Source organism: Triturus cristatus, chromosome 6, assembly GCF_964204655.1.
Source record: "Triturus cristatus chromosome 6, aTriCri1.1, whole genome shotgun sequence".
In the NCBI taxonomy this organism is placed as follows: Eukaryota; Metazoa; Chordata; class Amphibia; order Caudata; family Salamandridae; genus Triturus; species Triturus cristatus.
The window spans coordinates 1,931,951,538-1,931,968,429 of NC_140589.1; the positions used below are offsets into that span (position 1 = coordinate 1,931,951,538).

At 42.3% G+C, this 16,892-nt stretch overlaps 1 protein-coding gene across 2 annotated transcripts in view; it reads right to left on the reverse strand.

The window, feature by feature from the left end:
* ITGB3 (integrin subunit beta 3) overlaps positions 1 to 16,892 on the reverse strand; it is a 391,103-nt gene that overhangs the window by 287,664 nt on the left and 86,547 nt on the right. For both annotated transcript variants that reach the window (XM_085613652.1, XM_085613653.1), the window contains 2 exons: positions 3,986 to 4,184; positions 1,396 to 1,648 (listed from right to left, as the gene is read on the reverse strand). In XM_085613652.1, the coding sequence (XP_085469778.1) occupies positions 1,396 to 1,648; positions 3,986 to 4,184 (452 nt within the window). The remainder of the gene's footprint in view (positions 1 to 1,395; positions 1,649 to 3,985; positions 4,185 to 16,892) is intronic.

Consider the following 16,892-nt stretch of genomic DNA (forward strand, 5'->3'; position numbering starts at 1 on the left):
TACTATTCTATGGCAATTATTCTTGACGTTTATTACTCCCTTCCCTCTTCATCCTCTACTATCGTTCAAAGCTCTCTTAAAATACTTCTTTCTCTACCCAGAGCCACCCTTATATACAAATATTTCTTAGCCCCTAATCCAGATCGAACAAAATCTAAAAATTGGAATTCTCTTGGGAATCTGATCTGGGATGCTAATGGTCTATGAACTTCGGGGACAAACTTTGGTCTAGATCTTTAAAAATCTCTCGTTCTGCTTCCCTTACCCAATCTATGTTCTTTCTTTATCACAGAATTTACCTTACCCCTGCCTCAATAGCCCGATTTTCCTCTTCTATTGATTCAAACTGTTGGACTTGTGGTTCTTCCAAAGCTGACCTCATACATCTTCTCTTTCTCTGTCCTTCAGTTTCCAACTTTTGGGAGAAGGTCTGGTCATATATCTCCCAATTGTTTAAGATCTCCATCTCATTCTCTATACCCCTCCTATTTGTTGGTAGCCTCTCTGATTCCTTAGATCTTCCCTCACATAGTCACGGTCTCCTTGATCTCATGCTTGCTCCAGCCTTCCAACACATTTCTCTCAATTGGAAATCCCTCACAAAACTTTCCATTCAACACTGGTGGAATAGCCTTTGTCATTTTCATAGACTTGATGTTGCCTTCGCCTCCTCCTGTAAACCAATGGTCAAAAGAGATTTCTTCTGGCTACCCCTTACTACCTATTTAAATCAGATTGTTTTAAAAAAGAATTCCCCTATGTCCTCTGAAAATGTTAAACCCCCTTGAAAGATGTCATCTCTGTTCTCTATTTTTCTACCTATGTTGATTTAATTTATGGATTTATTTGATCAATATCTCACTCACATTGATATGTTATATGTACTGTAATATGCAATTTCCTTTTATGCTATTGTGCTGATCCCGCTCCCCCCGCTTCCTGTTCCTCTCCCCTCCTTACCTCATATAAAACTCCAAAATCGCTTTTATTTTTCTCTTCATGTACTAGTCAATTCTTTTGTTATTCCTCTACTTTTACATTTTGATTCTTGTTGCAGGTATGTTGTATTTTCTTTATTGATTATCAAATAAAGCTTTTCAAACATTAAAAAAATCAATTGACTGAAATACAGCTTATAATAAATACCAGCAACTGAGATTAATTCAGTTATTTCATTCATGCCTTTTTAAGCTTTGCAGATTTCTGCATTTGACATGGGATACATTTAAAACAATGAATCTATATCTGAATCATGTACATACTCCATGGATACCTGAAAATCTATCATGGGTTAATTTTGGACAACTTCTGGTTGCAGCATAACTCTGGAGCTCCAACTATTGCTAAAATATCAAAGTTTCTCCAAACAACACACCTTCAGCATTCAACACTTACTCAAGGCAAGGGTTGGTGATAGCTTCCGGAGGCGAGACATACATATACGGAGACATTGGCTTGTCTACAAAGGCACCAAAGCCGATGAGCAGGTTGCTGGTCACGGTCCTCATCTTCTCTGTCAAGTTGGTTCCCAGAGTCTGTATCTTCAGCAAGTCGTCCTTCATGGAGTGGGACAGGTCCATCAGATAGTAGATGTCCACAGGATAATCCTCCACCTGACGCACTTGGACAGAAAAGACTCTGGAATCATCTAGAAGGGAAACAATGAAATTCTAGTCATTTGTCAGGGGCAGATGCCAGGTTCTCAATGACAACATTGATCACACCTGCATCTGGATTATTGTCAAGTTGACATCTAGGAACGTCTCGAGAAAGATTACGACTGACAGTGCTCTCAAGCAGGGATGTGTGCTTGCACCCCTCTTAGTCAATCTTTAAATGGCCGACATGGGCGCAGCGCTGAAACACGCAAACGTTTTCCCTCAAGATTGGGAGAACCAAGATTCCAGTGATGCAATAGGCTAATGATATTGTCCTCCTCGACCACTTGAGAATTGGCTTACAGAGAGCACTGAATGCGTTACACAATTACAACACGGCTATTAAAATGGCTGCAATTGGTTCCAAGACCAAAATCCTCATCTTTGGCCACCCGCCCAAAATATTCAACCTCCAGATGGAGCCTGCGAGCACTACGAATAGAAAAAACTGACTCCTACAACCATCTGAGTGTACGACTAAGCACTAAAGGTGGACATAAAAAGCAACTGAGACATGCTGTCCCAAAAGCTGAGGCAATCATTATCAATGTGAGTAAAGTGAACAGATCTCAGGAAAGCCCGTCCACTGGCCCAATAAGACGGGTCCCAGCAGCCACCTTGATGTCAACAATTACCTATGGTCATAAGGCCTACCAGGGTCGGCTAGTACGTACCCTGGACAAATACCAGGGCAAGGCTTACAAAAGAGTCTTCAGCCTTTCTTAGTATCTACGGAACTGTCTGATAAGGCTGATATTTCATCCGGCGGCTTAAATGTGGGCGAGCATGGCGACCTTGGTAAGTTACTATCACAGAATAACAAAGGCACAGGCCAACACAATGAAAGCAGCTCTCAAGCCCACTTTTAGCCAAAGCGGTACACCTTGGTCACAGCATCTACAACTCGCAATCGACGCCCTGCAAATTGACCAAGAGGTGTTAAACGGCCGCAGCTCTTGTGTGCCACACACAAACACGCCTTGAAAAAACAATCTAGAAGGCTATCCACGGCAAGTGACATGAACTAGCTCAAAAACTCGAGAGCTCTGCTAGCTGTGGAATGGGAGTATTCCAACGCACAATCCGATCTCCTCAGACTGCAGGCCTATATGTCAAGTGCACTCTGCAAAGGCTGCCTAAAACAAACCCTTTGTGCCAGTTTAATGGGCCTACAAATGTAAGATCTTTACCCAAAATGGCGATCTCTCAGTGCAATTGAAAACTGCTGACTCTGCCACTATAAAAAGGAATTCTTTAACCACCTGCTTTGTTGCTGCCCTATACTTCTTGCGTTGCACGCAGACTGTTAAAACCACTTTTTATCACACACGGTGCCTGAACTTGCAACAAGGCAGTACATTGGGTGTTCATCATGACAGAGCCGGTGGACTTGACAAACATTTCCAAATACATTAATATGATGAAGCAGAGACTAGAAGAGGCAATTTCCTAAAGATCGGGCCTGATCGCTTCGTCTGAGATACTTGGTCAGCTCAGAATGAAGTGCTCTAAAGCTACCTGAACTCCGCAGATCTAAGACATCAAGGTGTCTGTGTCACTGTCTTTATACTTATTTACACCTAATAAATGTATATGGTGCTAGTAGTACCCCTCTGATCTAAGCACCCTACTCAGTACTTAACACGGCATTGACGTTCGGCGTACTTTGTTTCTGGTCAAATCACTTAATCACCCCATGCCTACCAAAAATATATGTGTCCTTGTGTAACGTAACTGGTGCTTATGTAAAGCGCTCTGATACCTGATACCTCCGGGTTAAGTTCGCACTACATAAAACCCTGGAAAAAAAAGAATTGATTTATTTTCAAATAGTGTTGCGTTTTTAAGATCTGTTAACAACAGCAGTTATTGACAGGTGTTAATAACCAGTGTTTAATTTGAGCCGGTGGTTTCTGGTGCTTAGCTCTTAATTGTCAACACCGGCACTAATGACCGTCTGCCACATGGTGCCACTATTGCTCTAATTTAGAGAGGAGCCCACCAACAGCTATTTACCACTTCAATATACATTGAAAGTGACTGATACCTGCAGCTCAAGCCATTCTTGTAACTTTCTGGGCCTGGAATAGTCTGAGGTTTTACACTTGTAGTAGTGTGATAGTAGTTGAGTTGGTATTGCCATTGGCAGTGCGGGCAAAGGTGGTGCAAGCTGCCCTGATCTTTCTTTTTTTGTTTTTTTTACAAATTAAGCATTGTAGTAACATTTAGTGTAATGGTACTCAGTTTACTGACCTCAGAACAATGGAAGACTTTGACAAACTCAGACTTAAATTGTGAGGTAAAATGAAGACTCGTCACCCTCTCACCTGGCCGGAGGTGCAGCTCAATTCTCTGGGGGCTCATTTGGGTGATTACAGAGGTGCGCCCCCCAGTTCCTTTGTCGCTAAGTGGCGTGTTCTTGAGAATGTTGAGGCTGCTGACCGGGAATTCGATATTTTCATTTGAGCAGCCATTTTCCCGCAGCGCATCGAGGACGTCACAGCGGGATGCACCCTTCTCCAGATTCTGCAAAGGAAGGGGAAAGGGGAGGAAAGTAAGATATCAATAATGGCTTGGCTATCCTCCGCCTTAGAGGGGCGTCCCCCACTCACACTCGAATGAAGCATGTAATCAAGTTGACAATGTTCCAACATTTTTTTACTTCAAATCAATTTTTATTCTTCTCTTATTCACAGAAATTAATTTGAAACTTCTTTTCTTGTGCTTATTTCATTTTCATGACACCCGCACAATGTCATACGAGGACATAGCCAGAAGCACTGATCAAAGAGCAGACACATTTGCATTCACGCTTGATGAAACCCAAAGAACGTATTCTTTAATTGAGGAAACATCGAACGTCAGTCAAAGCACAGGATCTATTGAGTCTCACACAAAACAACTTTTGTATATCTCAAAGAAAACAATTAATCAACAACTACATGCCAGTACGTTTATCAAATACCACAAAGCGCAAAGAATACCAAGGGGACGGCGGATCTCTCTAGAATCGACATTATGCAAGAACAATAGCATATTTGCTGAAAAATGGCAAGCCGTTTTAAATAAATACTCATTAGGCCTCATATTGTTAATAGTGGATGAAGTGGCAAAAGTATTGGAAGATTTCAACAAAGAAACTCAACAATTGAAACAAGAACTGAATGACATGATGTCAAAGGACGAAATGGACTAAATGTTAGAGGATCTCTATCAGAAATTGGACACATACACCAAGGAAATCAATGAGAGAAAAATTAGGACATTTCGCCGTGACACCATGGACTATAAATTAAGGGAGGTATGCAGTTTGGCTGATATATACGCCCAGAGACGTCAACAAAAACCTAATTACGGTAGATTTTCAGACACAGATGCTTCCTCCTCAGATGACACACAACGGAGCGATCACAGATTGAAAGAAAGAACACATCGAAGTGCATCACAACCGAGTGATCCAAACAGAGAAACCACTCAGGGTGCAGGCCCATCTACATCATTTACAACCACAGATACCCATCCTTTTTTAGAGAATGGCCAAAGGCCACCAGACAAGGCAGGAGGGGATCCTGCAAGAACCAAACAACCAGCATCAAAGGGCACTCGGAGCCAAAGAATCTTGTGATTAATATTTCCAAGCACCAATTGACCAACTTTCAGATAGAGAATCTTCAAAAAGGGAGTTCATTCGTACCAACACATCATTCAAACTATTTAGATACAGAGATCAGTATGTTTAAGTTCATGCGCACTATTCGTTTACGCCACTTTTTTTCAAATATTATTCTAGACCCAATTCAACCTAAGGCCAATACATTACTTGGACTGAGATCAAAAAGCACGTACTTGGCCCCAGTGAGCCACAAAGTCATAGATGCCTTTGAAACAGTTATAAAAAGGAGTTCAAAAATATTTACAAGCAACCCAAATCGAGATCTAAAAACATTACCCAGAAAGAAAGACAAGCTTTGACACAAATCGCTTCAAACACTGAAATCACCGTCTGTCAATCCGATAAAGGTGGAGCAATGGTTATACTGGATACCAGTTACTATTTGAATAAAGTTGAGGAACATGTGAGTGACACCAACATTTATACACCGATTGATTTTGATCCTACGTTTGAGTCCCCAAAAGTTCTATTGAACATTTTAGACCAATATTTGGACAATGGCGGTATTTCTATGGAAGACAAAGAATATCTATTCAAAAATAACCCTGCAGTACCGTACCTATACAGGATCCCCCAAATTCATAAGCACGCCACCCAACCTCCATTTAGACCAATAGTATCAACGGTGAATTCAATACATGAACCGGTAGGAAAATATCTCGATAAACATTTGCAACCGCTAGTTCAAAACATGACAACCTACATCAAAGACACAACACATTTTCTCAATATATTGGAAACATTCAAAACAAAAATCGCTGACCGAACCATCTTATGTACCTTGGATGTAAAATCCTTGAACGCTTCCATTCCTCATAATCGTGGCATCGCGGCAGTGGAATATGTTTTGATCACTAGTGACAAGGAGGACTCACTGAAAGTTTTTCTAAGGGAACTATTGCATTTCACTCCTTACCATTCTTATTTTAAGTGGCAAGATAAGTACTATATACAGGCATCGGGCACTTCGATGGGCAATTGTGCCGCCCCACATATGCTAATTTATTCATGTATTGATTCAAACTTGACAACATTTTAAATCAGGAAGCATGGAAAGAACACTTGATCACATACAAGAGATACATAGAAGACATCTTTGTTTTATGGGAGGGACCTTAATACACATGACTGGAGGCAATAGAGAATCTTAACAAGGTCGATCAGAGAAGTGAATTTACTGCATCCACCAGCACTCACCAGGTTACTTTTTTGGACATATGTATCGTGAACCACAATGGACAACTCAAAACTCAAGTATTCACGAAACCAACCGACCGGAACAACCTTCTACACTTTCATTCATTCCATCAACCATCACTGAAGAAACACCTGCCATACTCCCAATTACTTCGTCTCAAAAGAATATCGTCTACCAAAGAACAATATGCAAAGAGCGCAGAGGTAGGCACCAACAAATTTAAGAACAGAGGATATCCTGAATCAATAGTACAGGAAGCAATGGTGAAAGCAGAAACCAAAACGAGATGAGTTATTGCGACCTACCAGTATTGAAGAGGACACCAATGGAATGGTGTTCGTATCCAAATATTCAACTGAAAGTTATCGCATAAAGAAAATTATTTTGAAATATTGGCCGATGTTAAGAACAGAGATAGACTTCAACGGAATCTTTGAGTCACCACCGAGATTTGCGTATCAAAGCACTCGAAATTTAAAACAACTACTTAAGACTCCTAAAAACATTTCAGCGAAGTTCAAAGGTACTTTACCCTGTCTGAATTGTGGAAACTGTAATACCATCATAAAAGGAAATACCATCAGACACCCTCACACAGGGATTTCAATTAAATTGAAAGTCACAGCAACCTGTAATAGTGAAAATGTAATATACTTGTTAAAATGTCCCTGCGGATTGGCGTATGTTGGCAAAATGGATGAAAAATGAGGATACGTATGAACGAACACAAAAGCAATATACGCACCGGAAACCAGAAATCACCAGTGGCGGTTCACTTTAATAATTTCAAGCATAACATTAGCCAACTACGTTTCTGTATTTTAGAACAAGTTAAACCCATTCGGGGACGTGATAACACAAAGCATCTCATGCAGCGTGAAACTCACTGGATATATTTTCTTAATACCGTAAGCCCAAAGGGACTGAATGAGAAACTTGAACTTAGCTGTTTTCTTTGAGATATTGGTTAAATGTTTGGCATTGTTATAATGTATTCATGTATTTCATGCTTTTTCACACTTAAAAATCATTTTCATTTTACAACATGGTACATTTTGGGAACAGTTGTATCGTTTGTCTACAGTAGAAGAAGATTTATTATTAGTATGTATATTATTATGTCATTTATGCTTTTCGTTTAAGGTCACGACTTACTTTATGGCAGAACACTTTTTAACACATACATTTTAGTGACCACATTTTTTTCTTCAACGGCATGCACACCGGGATACGGCCCGTTCTTCAAAAATCAATAACTGCAAATCCTAAACATCACGGGGTATATTCGGAAATGCATCTTTGATGCATGCAATTAGGCCACAAATTATTTTCATTTCTATACACCAAGTTACACCATGACGCATCATCTTTTTTACATGGATGCACTGTTTAATAGAGCTTATTATCTTGGGATCTTTACACAGTGTTATTAGCACGATTTGATTTAATATCCCATTTTACAGGGTTGTGATACAATCGCGATATGTCAAAACTACTAATTCTTCCATCTTCATACGTCAGGTGACACCATGACGTATCACGCTTTATACTACGGCGCCTCGTTCAATGGCACTTATTATCTCGCGATCTTTTCACAAGAACGTACCGAACTCTTTTGGCAAAGCCGACTCGCGGCCACTTCCGGTAAGATGCTTCGATATTTGTATTCCGTTACTAGAATATCACATTTATCACTTGCATTTCCTTCTTAGAACAGAACCGTCATACGAGAAGAGTTGTGACAGTGAGAAATACTTATTGTTCACCATTTCTCCAAGTAAGTACCCCATTTTCAACATGTTTTCCATCCACAACTTTAAAGATACAATGTTTTTACTAAGCACATGTTCACATTTTTTTGCGTCGATTTATGTGAAACACTCACATTCATAAAAACCCATGCAATATATAAACTGGGTAGGTGTATACTTATTAACTCGGCGTTCACACAGTGTTTGGGTATACAACAATAGTTTTCACCGCAGCTGTTTCAAGAATAGTATGCACGATACTAACAAATTAGTGAAACCACCACGACATGTGATGCAAGTTTTTATTAGTTTTCCGGATCACTCTCTTTCACACCAGTAACAAACAGCCACTGTGAGGACATTGACTCACTGAAAACGTTTGCTATCTTAATAATCTATTGTATTTGTTTATTGATTTTCACTGTTTCTTGCCAAAGTTATTTTTTTGTTTAAAAAAGTATGTTTTAAGAAAAAGTATGACATTACCACGTACGACTATTATATTTTGTTCAGGGAATGAACTGATTTAAGGTCATGTGGGACGACTGACTGACCGTTTTCTTTTAAAATTGCAGACATTATGCCCCTGACGAAGGGCAGTGGCCCGAAATGCATTGGGTAACCAGACGCACAGTGCATATTGTATTGAAATTTTATTTTTTCCATCATGAAAATGAAATAAGCACAAGAAAAGAAGTTTCAAATTAATTTCTCTGAATAATAGAAATATAAAATTAGATTTGAAGTAATATTTTTTGGGGAACATTGTCAACTTGATTACATGCTTCATTCGAGTGCGAGTGGGGGACGCCCCTCTAATGTGGAGGATGGCGCAAACCATTATTGATATCATTCCTTTCTCTCAGAAAGATTAGCCCACCAGCACCACCTACTTTCACTTCAAGGATTAAAATAAGGTCTACATTGGAGTGCGTTTGACTATATTATTATATTTTTTCAGGGAAGTAAGATGTTCATACAACAATCACCGAGGTGTCTGGGGTTTGCGGTGCTTCACATAGGCTGCAATCAGGATACGGTGAGAGTGAATTACTGTGGAGAAAATTTGTGAGCAACTAGATAAGTGGATAAATACATCTGAAAAGGTATTGGCCTAGAAACACATTTTGGGAAACGTTTCTGCTTGTGGAGTATAAGGAAACCTCAATATGCGTCTGTAGGTTTCTCCGTAGTCCATGTCGACTTCCATCTTTAAAAGAAGTCTCTGGCAGGACAGGTGGGCGGTGCAAGCAACTGAGGCAGCTGTGCAGAGACAGGCTCAAAAGACAGCAATTGAAAATGCAGCACAGATGGCCAATGACATAATGGTAGGTGCCATGGATTCCACTTGGATTATATACACCAAATCTTTATGGTTCACAAGGATCGACAAGGTGACACATATCTCACCGCAGATGCGTGGGTAGAGGAGGCTGTAACTGAAGGGAGCAGGGGATGAGGGCATCAGTCGAGCTTCAACCTCTGTTTGGTACAGGCCATTCCATAGCTACAGTCTACTTGTGAAACACATTAAAATGCACAAATGATGTGGGAGAATGATATCCCGCGCCAAGGGATTCATCTCAGCGCCTTGGAGCGCATTACACAAGAGGGTTGACTCTTCACAGCAGGGCCTGTGGTCAGTGGAAGTACCAGTTTCTGTGCCATGAAGAGGAGGCAGTATCCAAGCAGGTCTTGTGTGTGCATTGCTTGTACGTCTGCTAAGCTACAGGGTGCTCGCGCTCAATGATCCCCCTCCGGTATGAGATGAAGTTATCAGTAACACATGACCGCTCTGCTCATCTTCGTACATAAATATTCTCCAGAAATTTGGACAACTGACAGTGCCCGCAACAGCAGACACAATGGGCCTGTAGGAGAGGAACGTGGGCTGAGGTTACCCCTCCTCCTGCACCTCCACACACGTGCCACTGGCCACCGTTGAGGGGCTCCACAGGTGAACTGACCACACACACTGCCCAAGTGATGTCTACCTACTCGCTTGCCTTGGGTGCTGTGCAAAAATGTTATTCCCCACTTCAGTGACACACACCTGTACCTACTTCCACAGATTTCATATTGTCCCACCGGGAATATGAAACTCAGATCGCGGTACAGACTCAATACAGTGGTTCTCCTTGGCACATGGTATATTCCATCATCCACGATTGTTCAAGAGAGTGCCTTGCCTTGGATTTAAAGCCATTGCATCTCAGACCTTAGCAGCTTAATCTTCATGTGGGATCTCAACATAGCCACCCAGTGCTAGCAGTCAAGTTTAACACTGCTACTAGAGGTACAACACTGCTGGTGGGTTAGAGAAGCCACAGTGTGGTGAAGGAGGACCTTGCTTGTACTAGGATCCCAGGAGAGGAAGCTGGAAGGGTATTGACAGCAATTGGAAATTGGGCCACTTGCTTACAGTTGGCAGAGGCAAGGGGGATGCGCAGTGTTACTACTAACTGACAACAATAGTGACAGTGAGGGTACAGGTATGCCCAGTCCCTCCAGATGCAGCTGCAATGTGTCTCTTTGCAGCCTGCAGGTCCAATCACAGATAGCACCATCCCTTACTCCCTAGTATCTGCGAGTCGCATTGTGAGAAGGCTTCAGTGAGTGTGAGTGGATATTGTCAGGTGATAGTGGAATCTAGTCTGTGCTTTTGATTGTCATTGTGTGGAAATCGAAAATAATTGCTGTTAGCATGAGCTGAAGCCATCTTGTTTGCAGCATCCATTTTGTTAGCCTTGTGATTCTGCCGTCTTAACTGTTGCCTGCTTTTCAATTCTACTTGAGTCATCAGCTTTAGTTAACTCCTTCTGTACTGAGCCGGAGCAATGTATGAGCTCAGAAAGGCCTGTAGCTGCTACAATGCCCCTGTTTGAGAATATAACTGTCCACTGTGTCTTACTGCTGTAAGTATTTTTGTCTCCCCTCCCACTTTGCTGATAAGTGGTGTCCATCTGCCCATGTTAGTCGATAGCTATTCCTGTGTATGCTTGTACCTTCTATTTGAGTCGACATGCTTACTCTGCAACAAACTGTGTATAAAAGGCCCCTGGTTTCTGTGTTCCATGTACTGTCTCCTGCAGCGCCTTAGTGTGCTGTATTGATGTAGTTTCAGTCATGAGGGATTAATAAACTTGTTATTTTGAATTCCAGCTTCAGAGCCATTCTACTCTTTGTTGGTTAAGGACCCGTGGACAGGATAGGGGTGACCCCTGCACAGGTGTGCCCCTAAAAAGGCACATTTCCACAATTGGGATCCTGGAAAGAAGGAATATAATCCCAGGTGCATGAAAAATGGGAGATATTTGAGTTCTCACACATAATAGATGGGAGGAACATTGCAGTGGGGCGGGGACTGAACATTCGCAGGATACGGACTTTTTCAAAAAAGTAGCACCATGTTTCTGCCACAATAAATCATGGCATTCACCAAGTTGAACCTGAACACTTGGTAAGAAAAGATGCCACATTAGAATACGGCAGCGGTTAAACACCATTGCTCCTGAAGTCAACCTACAATTCGACATCATACAATCACGTCCCTTCTCTTACATGTCCAAAAGATTTGTAGGAAAGCCTCCTCCACATTAAGCCAAAAGTAAACTACCCGTAGGGGCAATGTACAACTAAATAAACGAACCACACGAAAAAAGAAAGGGTTTGAAAAAAAACTCTCAAGTAAAGATGAAAAACAAGGGGAAGCAGAAGGGCTGGCTAGTCAAAGCACCCGAATTTGGCTAAAAATGCCCTTCTAACCGGAGTCTGATATATCAAGCACTACTCTGCAAAGCAAATGTCCATTGGCAGACCTTGACAGCTAAAGTGCCAGGCAATGCCCCTCAATACTCCTCGGTTCTTGGAAAGAGAAAAGTGCCGCAGGATGGCGAAAATAGGACAGTTCTAAATTAATCTTTGCCTGTGTTGTGAAAATAAACTTCAGCATGACTGGGTCGGCTGCAAATTTAATTAGCCCAGCAATCTTCCTGCGGCTAGTTTATCGAGCCTTAACACACGCCGGACTCCAGCCCCTGAGCCCTTGAGTACACTTTTCAAAAGTTATCTTTCACACTGCGGTATCCTGTTTGGCTTCTCTGTCCTCGTCATAAAGTGGGTATCCTCTGTGGCCTGCCTGTCACTCAAACTAGTATCAACGTCGACTTCCTGTTCGTTATGCAGCTTAAGAAACCTTTAACTCAGGGTTTTAAGTGGGATGAAAAAACTGGGGGGGTCTCTCAAAGGGGCGTGGCGAATGTAATTAAGGGCGTGGCTTAAAAACGCATAAGCTAAAAATCTGTGTTTAGCATAGTGTGCTGCCCCACTTTATTTTTCTGTTTATGTCACTGCATCCAGATATATGATACAACAAGTAACATCATACCTACAACAAGTCAGGACTATTGGCTTTGTCAATGGTTGATAGTGGCATAAGATAAATAAGCAGCAACTACGCCTTGTACATAATATTGAAAAAACTTCCACTTAAAGCCCTGGTGACACCACGACAATGTTTGATGCTCCTGAGTTTCAAAAAGAGAAGGGAAATCCAGAGACAAAATGACTCTTTAAAAGATTTCCCTCCCCCTACAACGCTCACCTGGCATGACGTCATGCCGTAAGGTCTCCACTAGTGAGAAGTGAGCAATGCGAGCGTGCGCACACCGACGTGCCTGCTGTCACTGCAGTCTGGAAAAAAAACAGACCGCCTGTGCCAGGGCACAAAACAGAGCCCGATAGAGACCCGTTTCCTGCCGGTGCTCAGACCCGGTGAGACCCGGCCCACTTCAAGCTCTGCTTTAACTCTTGATTCTCACAACAGGTGCCGCAATACCTCATGCATAATACTTTGCATATACAGAACGGCCCTGCTCTAGCGTCATACAGTGGTTTCCATTAAAGTTTTCGGTTTCTGGTTTTTATTGATTTTTACAGATATATACAGACAGAAAACTATTGATTTTCCTGTCTGTATTTATTTTTAAATGTGAATAAAAACGGAAATGATGTTGTTCTTTGTGATTCTAAATATGGCCAGTCATGACTGCCAGGCCAATAGCTGTGCAGATTGACAAGTAAGGGGGTTAAAACAGGAACACATTTTAGCATCAGACCTCAAAACCAGTGGACATGCACAAGATTGATACTAAAATGTGTATGTTTTCATATAAATGTATTGATTTATCATCTGTGGGTGTTTATATCATAGAAACCTGTCAGAAATTCAAGTCATAGTGTACATTTAGGAAATAAAGTAGTTTGGGCTTCATTTTTTCACAAAACCTAAAATAATCACTGATAAATGCAGATAAAATAAAATTAGCCAAATATAAATATGGATAAATACAGACGGAAATGTACAACAAACAAAAAAAAATACCACAAGCGCGGGACCCTATTTATTATGGTTCCAAGGGTTAGGAGGAAAGTCCTGCTAATCCCAGGGATTGTGAATGTATTTAACCTCTTGCTGTCCTCACCTGAAACTATGTTTATTTTAGGTCATAATAACATTGCTAAGCATAGTTCCCTGCATGTAGACTGCAGCCATCTGTGGCCATTTTCATTCATTGTTGATGCATTTTTAGGACTCGCCTGACCCAGCGCATGCGCTGGTCTGGCGAGACTTATTGAGAGGGCTCCAAAAAGTGCTAGCAGGCCATCCTAGAGCTACAGTGCATGTGCGCTGGCGCGCGCGCTGCTTTTACCGCGATTACTTTCACTTTCGCGGCCACACAGCCGGCCGCTTTGATGTTTGATTGCGATCGCGATCACTTTCGTGGCCGCACGGCCGCTTGGCATAGCCAATAGGTCTCGCTTTTGGGACCTTATAAGTGTTTAGTTATGCAACTGTTGCATGGCTAAACACTTATAAGGTCCCAAAGGCGAGACCTATTGGCTATGCCAATGCTTGTTCATGCTTGTTGTGGTTTTGGTGCCTCGATCACATTTCCTCCGAGGCAGCCAAACATGGAGTGTACCTATAACATTACTTTCAGAAGTGAATCAGGGTTGCCACCTTTCTCAATACCGGCCATTTGCTCTGTTTTAAGGTTCTAGGAAGGCAAGGGGTTGACACCTGAATACGGTTCTGTATAACATCCTTGGTGCCCTTTTCTGAAATAAACTGGTTCCAGTGTGCATTTGCTGCGTTAAGCTTATATTTTAAAGAGGTACAATGCTAGATTTTGCTGACTTTCCCATATTATTCATCAGCCTCGCCATGAAAACGTTGAGCATTTAATTAAAAAACTAGAACGGCGGCGACCCTAGAAGTCATTGGAAAATATATATTTAGAATGTTTTCAGCATGATGCAACTGATGAAAGGCGGATGGGTATAAAACATGCATGTCGGCCGCAGCTTCATGCATGTCGGCTGCAGCTTCATGCATGTTGGCTGCAGCTTCATGCATGTCGGCCGCAGCTTCATGCATGTCGGCTGCAGCTTCCATAGATATGGAAAAGGCCTTTGGTTGTCTTGAATGGAGCTCTCTTTGGGTGACCGTGCAGAACATGGGGTTCAGTACCAGCTGTATTAAATGGGTTCAACTGCTATATTCAGCCCCTGTGGCCCATGTTTGAACAGGAAGCGTGATTTCGGACGCATGGCAGGTGCAAAGGGGGCCACACCAATGGCATCCCCTTTCCCAGCTGCTTTTCTCACTGGCCATGGAGCCCTTAGCACGATATATTAGTAGCGAAAGTGAAAGGTTTGGGATCTCCATACGTGGCCATTCACGTACCACCCAAGGCGGCAGGGGTAGGCGACCAGGCGCAGTGACGCTGAACCACAGGATATTCAACCCCGCCGGTACTGTTGAGGCATGAACAGAGGTGTAACGGGATGAACCCTCATCTGTGTTTAGGTACTTATCCTATAACATACGTGGTAGGTAGATAATGATCACTCCCACGAGGTGTAGATAGTTTACACTTTGGTCCTGATGAATTGCCCTCTGACCTCTCCGACATTGTGGCAAGAAACATGTTGACCTTTACAGAGTAGAGCACTACAATCTTGAACTGATAAATTTAAGAAAGAAGCTGCCACTCTAGTTTTATTTTAATCAGGTAGGAGCCATTCTATTACAGAATACTTTTTGGGCTACCGAACCTGTTTTAAATCGCACCTTCACCTTAAGACATCTACACTGACCTAGGCCCCTCACCCACACCTCACCAAACGGCAAGGAACAAAAGATCTCCGCCAAAGAGCCCCATCATTGGGTGCCCGTCGGGTATTGCAGCGCCGACCCGACGAGGAGCAGTCCAGATGATGAAGCATGACACGTCGCTGGCTGGGTGTGTGAGGACCCTAGTTCCGAAAGGAGGAATTCCCCCGCCTCCTTACTCACTTCCCTTGGAGTACACTGTGCCCCTTAGGGAATTGCTAAACCCTTTTCTCTCTGTACTCACCCTCTGAGTGGCCCACCTAGGAACTGCATACCCTTTCGGTTTCTGATTGCTTTGGGCAAGCATGCTGGACCCGAATAAAAGCCCTTCCTGATCCCCCTTGTTGATGTACTAGCTGTAGGAGGACATCAAACGAGAGAAGCAGCCATTAACCGAAGAGTTTTAATGTGTGTCCCAAAAGCAAGGTCATTCGTTATTATTTGAAGTTATTTGGCGAGATTATTTCATAGGTAGGGGTGCAGCCCGAGAACGGTCGACCACCAAGACAAGCCTTATGGAAGCTTGGAATACAAAAACACAGAACTGAGTTGGATGAGCAAAGAGTCTTGTTTGGAAGGTATCTTTGCGGGAAATTTGAGATAAACTGAGGTGCCTTTCCATTAATAGAAGGAAGGACTTTGCGTAATATATTTAAAATGACTCGTAGTAGGGTAGAGAACCAATTAACAGTACCATGGTCAACAAGTAGGAAGTCTTTGGAGGCCCACCTCTGCACAAATTGAATGTCCTTTTAGGCAAGCTTTCATGGTAGAGGGCAATTAGAGGTTTTGGGATAGGGGTAAAAAATAAAAAGGCCCTGTCATTCAATGAATCCATTATGGTAGGGTGACCAGGCATCCTGGACTTGCCCGGACAGTCCCGGGTTTTCGCCAGCTGTCCCGGCAGATTTCATGAAATTAAGCTCATGTCCCGGTTTTTAGAGAGGGTCCGCTGAAAAACGTTGGGAGGTATCTTTTTAAGTTTTGCAAAGCAGGGATAGTTCGCTGCTGTTATAAGAAGTAAATATAATTAACAGGCAAGCTACTGGCTTTGAAAATAGCATTTTATGTACGTCCTTACTGCCTCTTCTGTAATTCTCTGCTAAGGAGCACTGTCATTCTGTGCACTGGGTTGAAGTAAAATTGTAGTCCTTTTTCTATTTTTGGGAAATATCGCGGTTTTGGCTTTAAAATTCTTTGTCATGGCAATCCACAGAGGGGGAACTGATAAAGACAAAATGCCAGCATTTCAGAGGACACAGCAACAGATAAATAGAAACGTATGTTTTGTAAATCAGGCGGTAGTAGTTGCTAGGATAGAAAAGGTCTCCTTGGCGTCGGTCTTGCTAGCCGCAGTCGCATCGCTGATGACGGAAGGAGCGGAATGGAGATAAAGTTCCAGGAACTTTCTACTCCTTTTTAGGTTTCGCCTGGC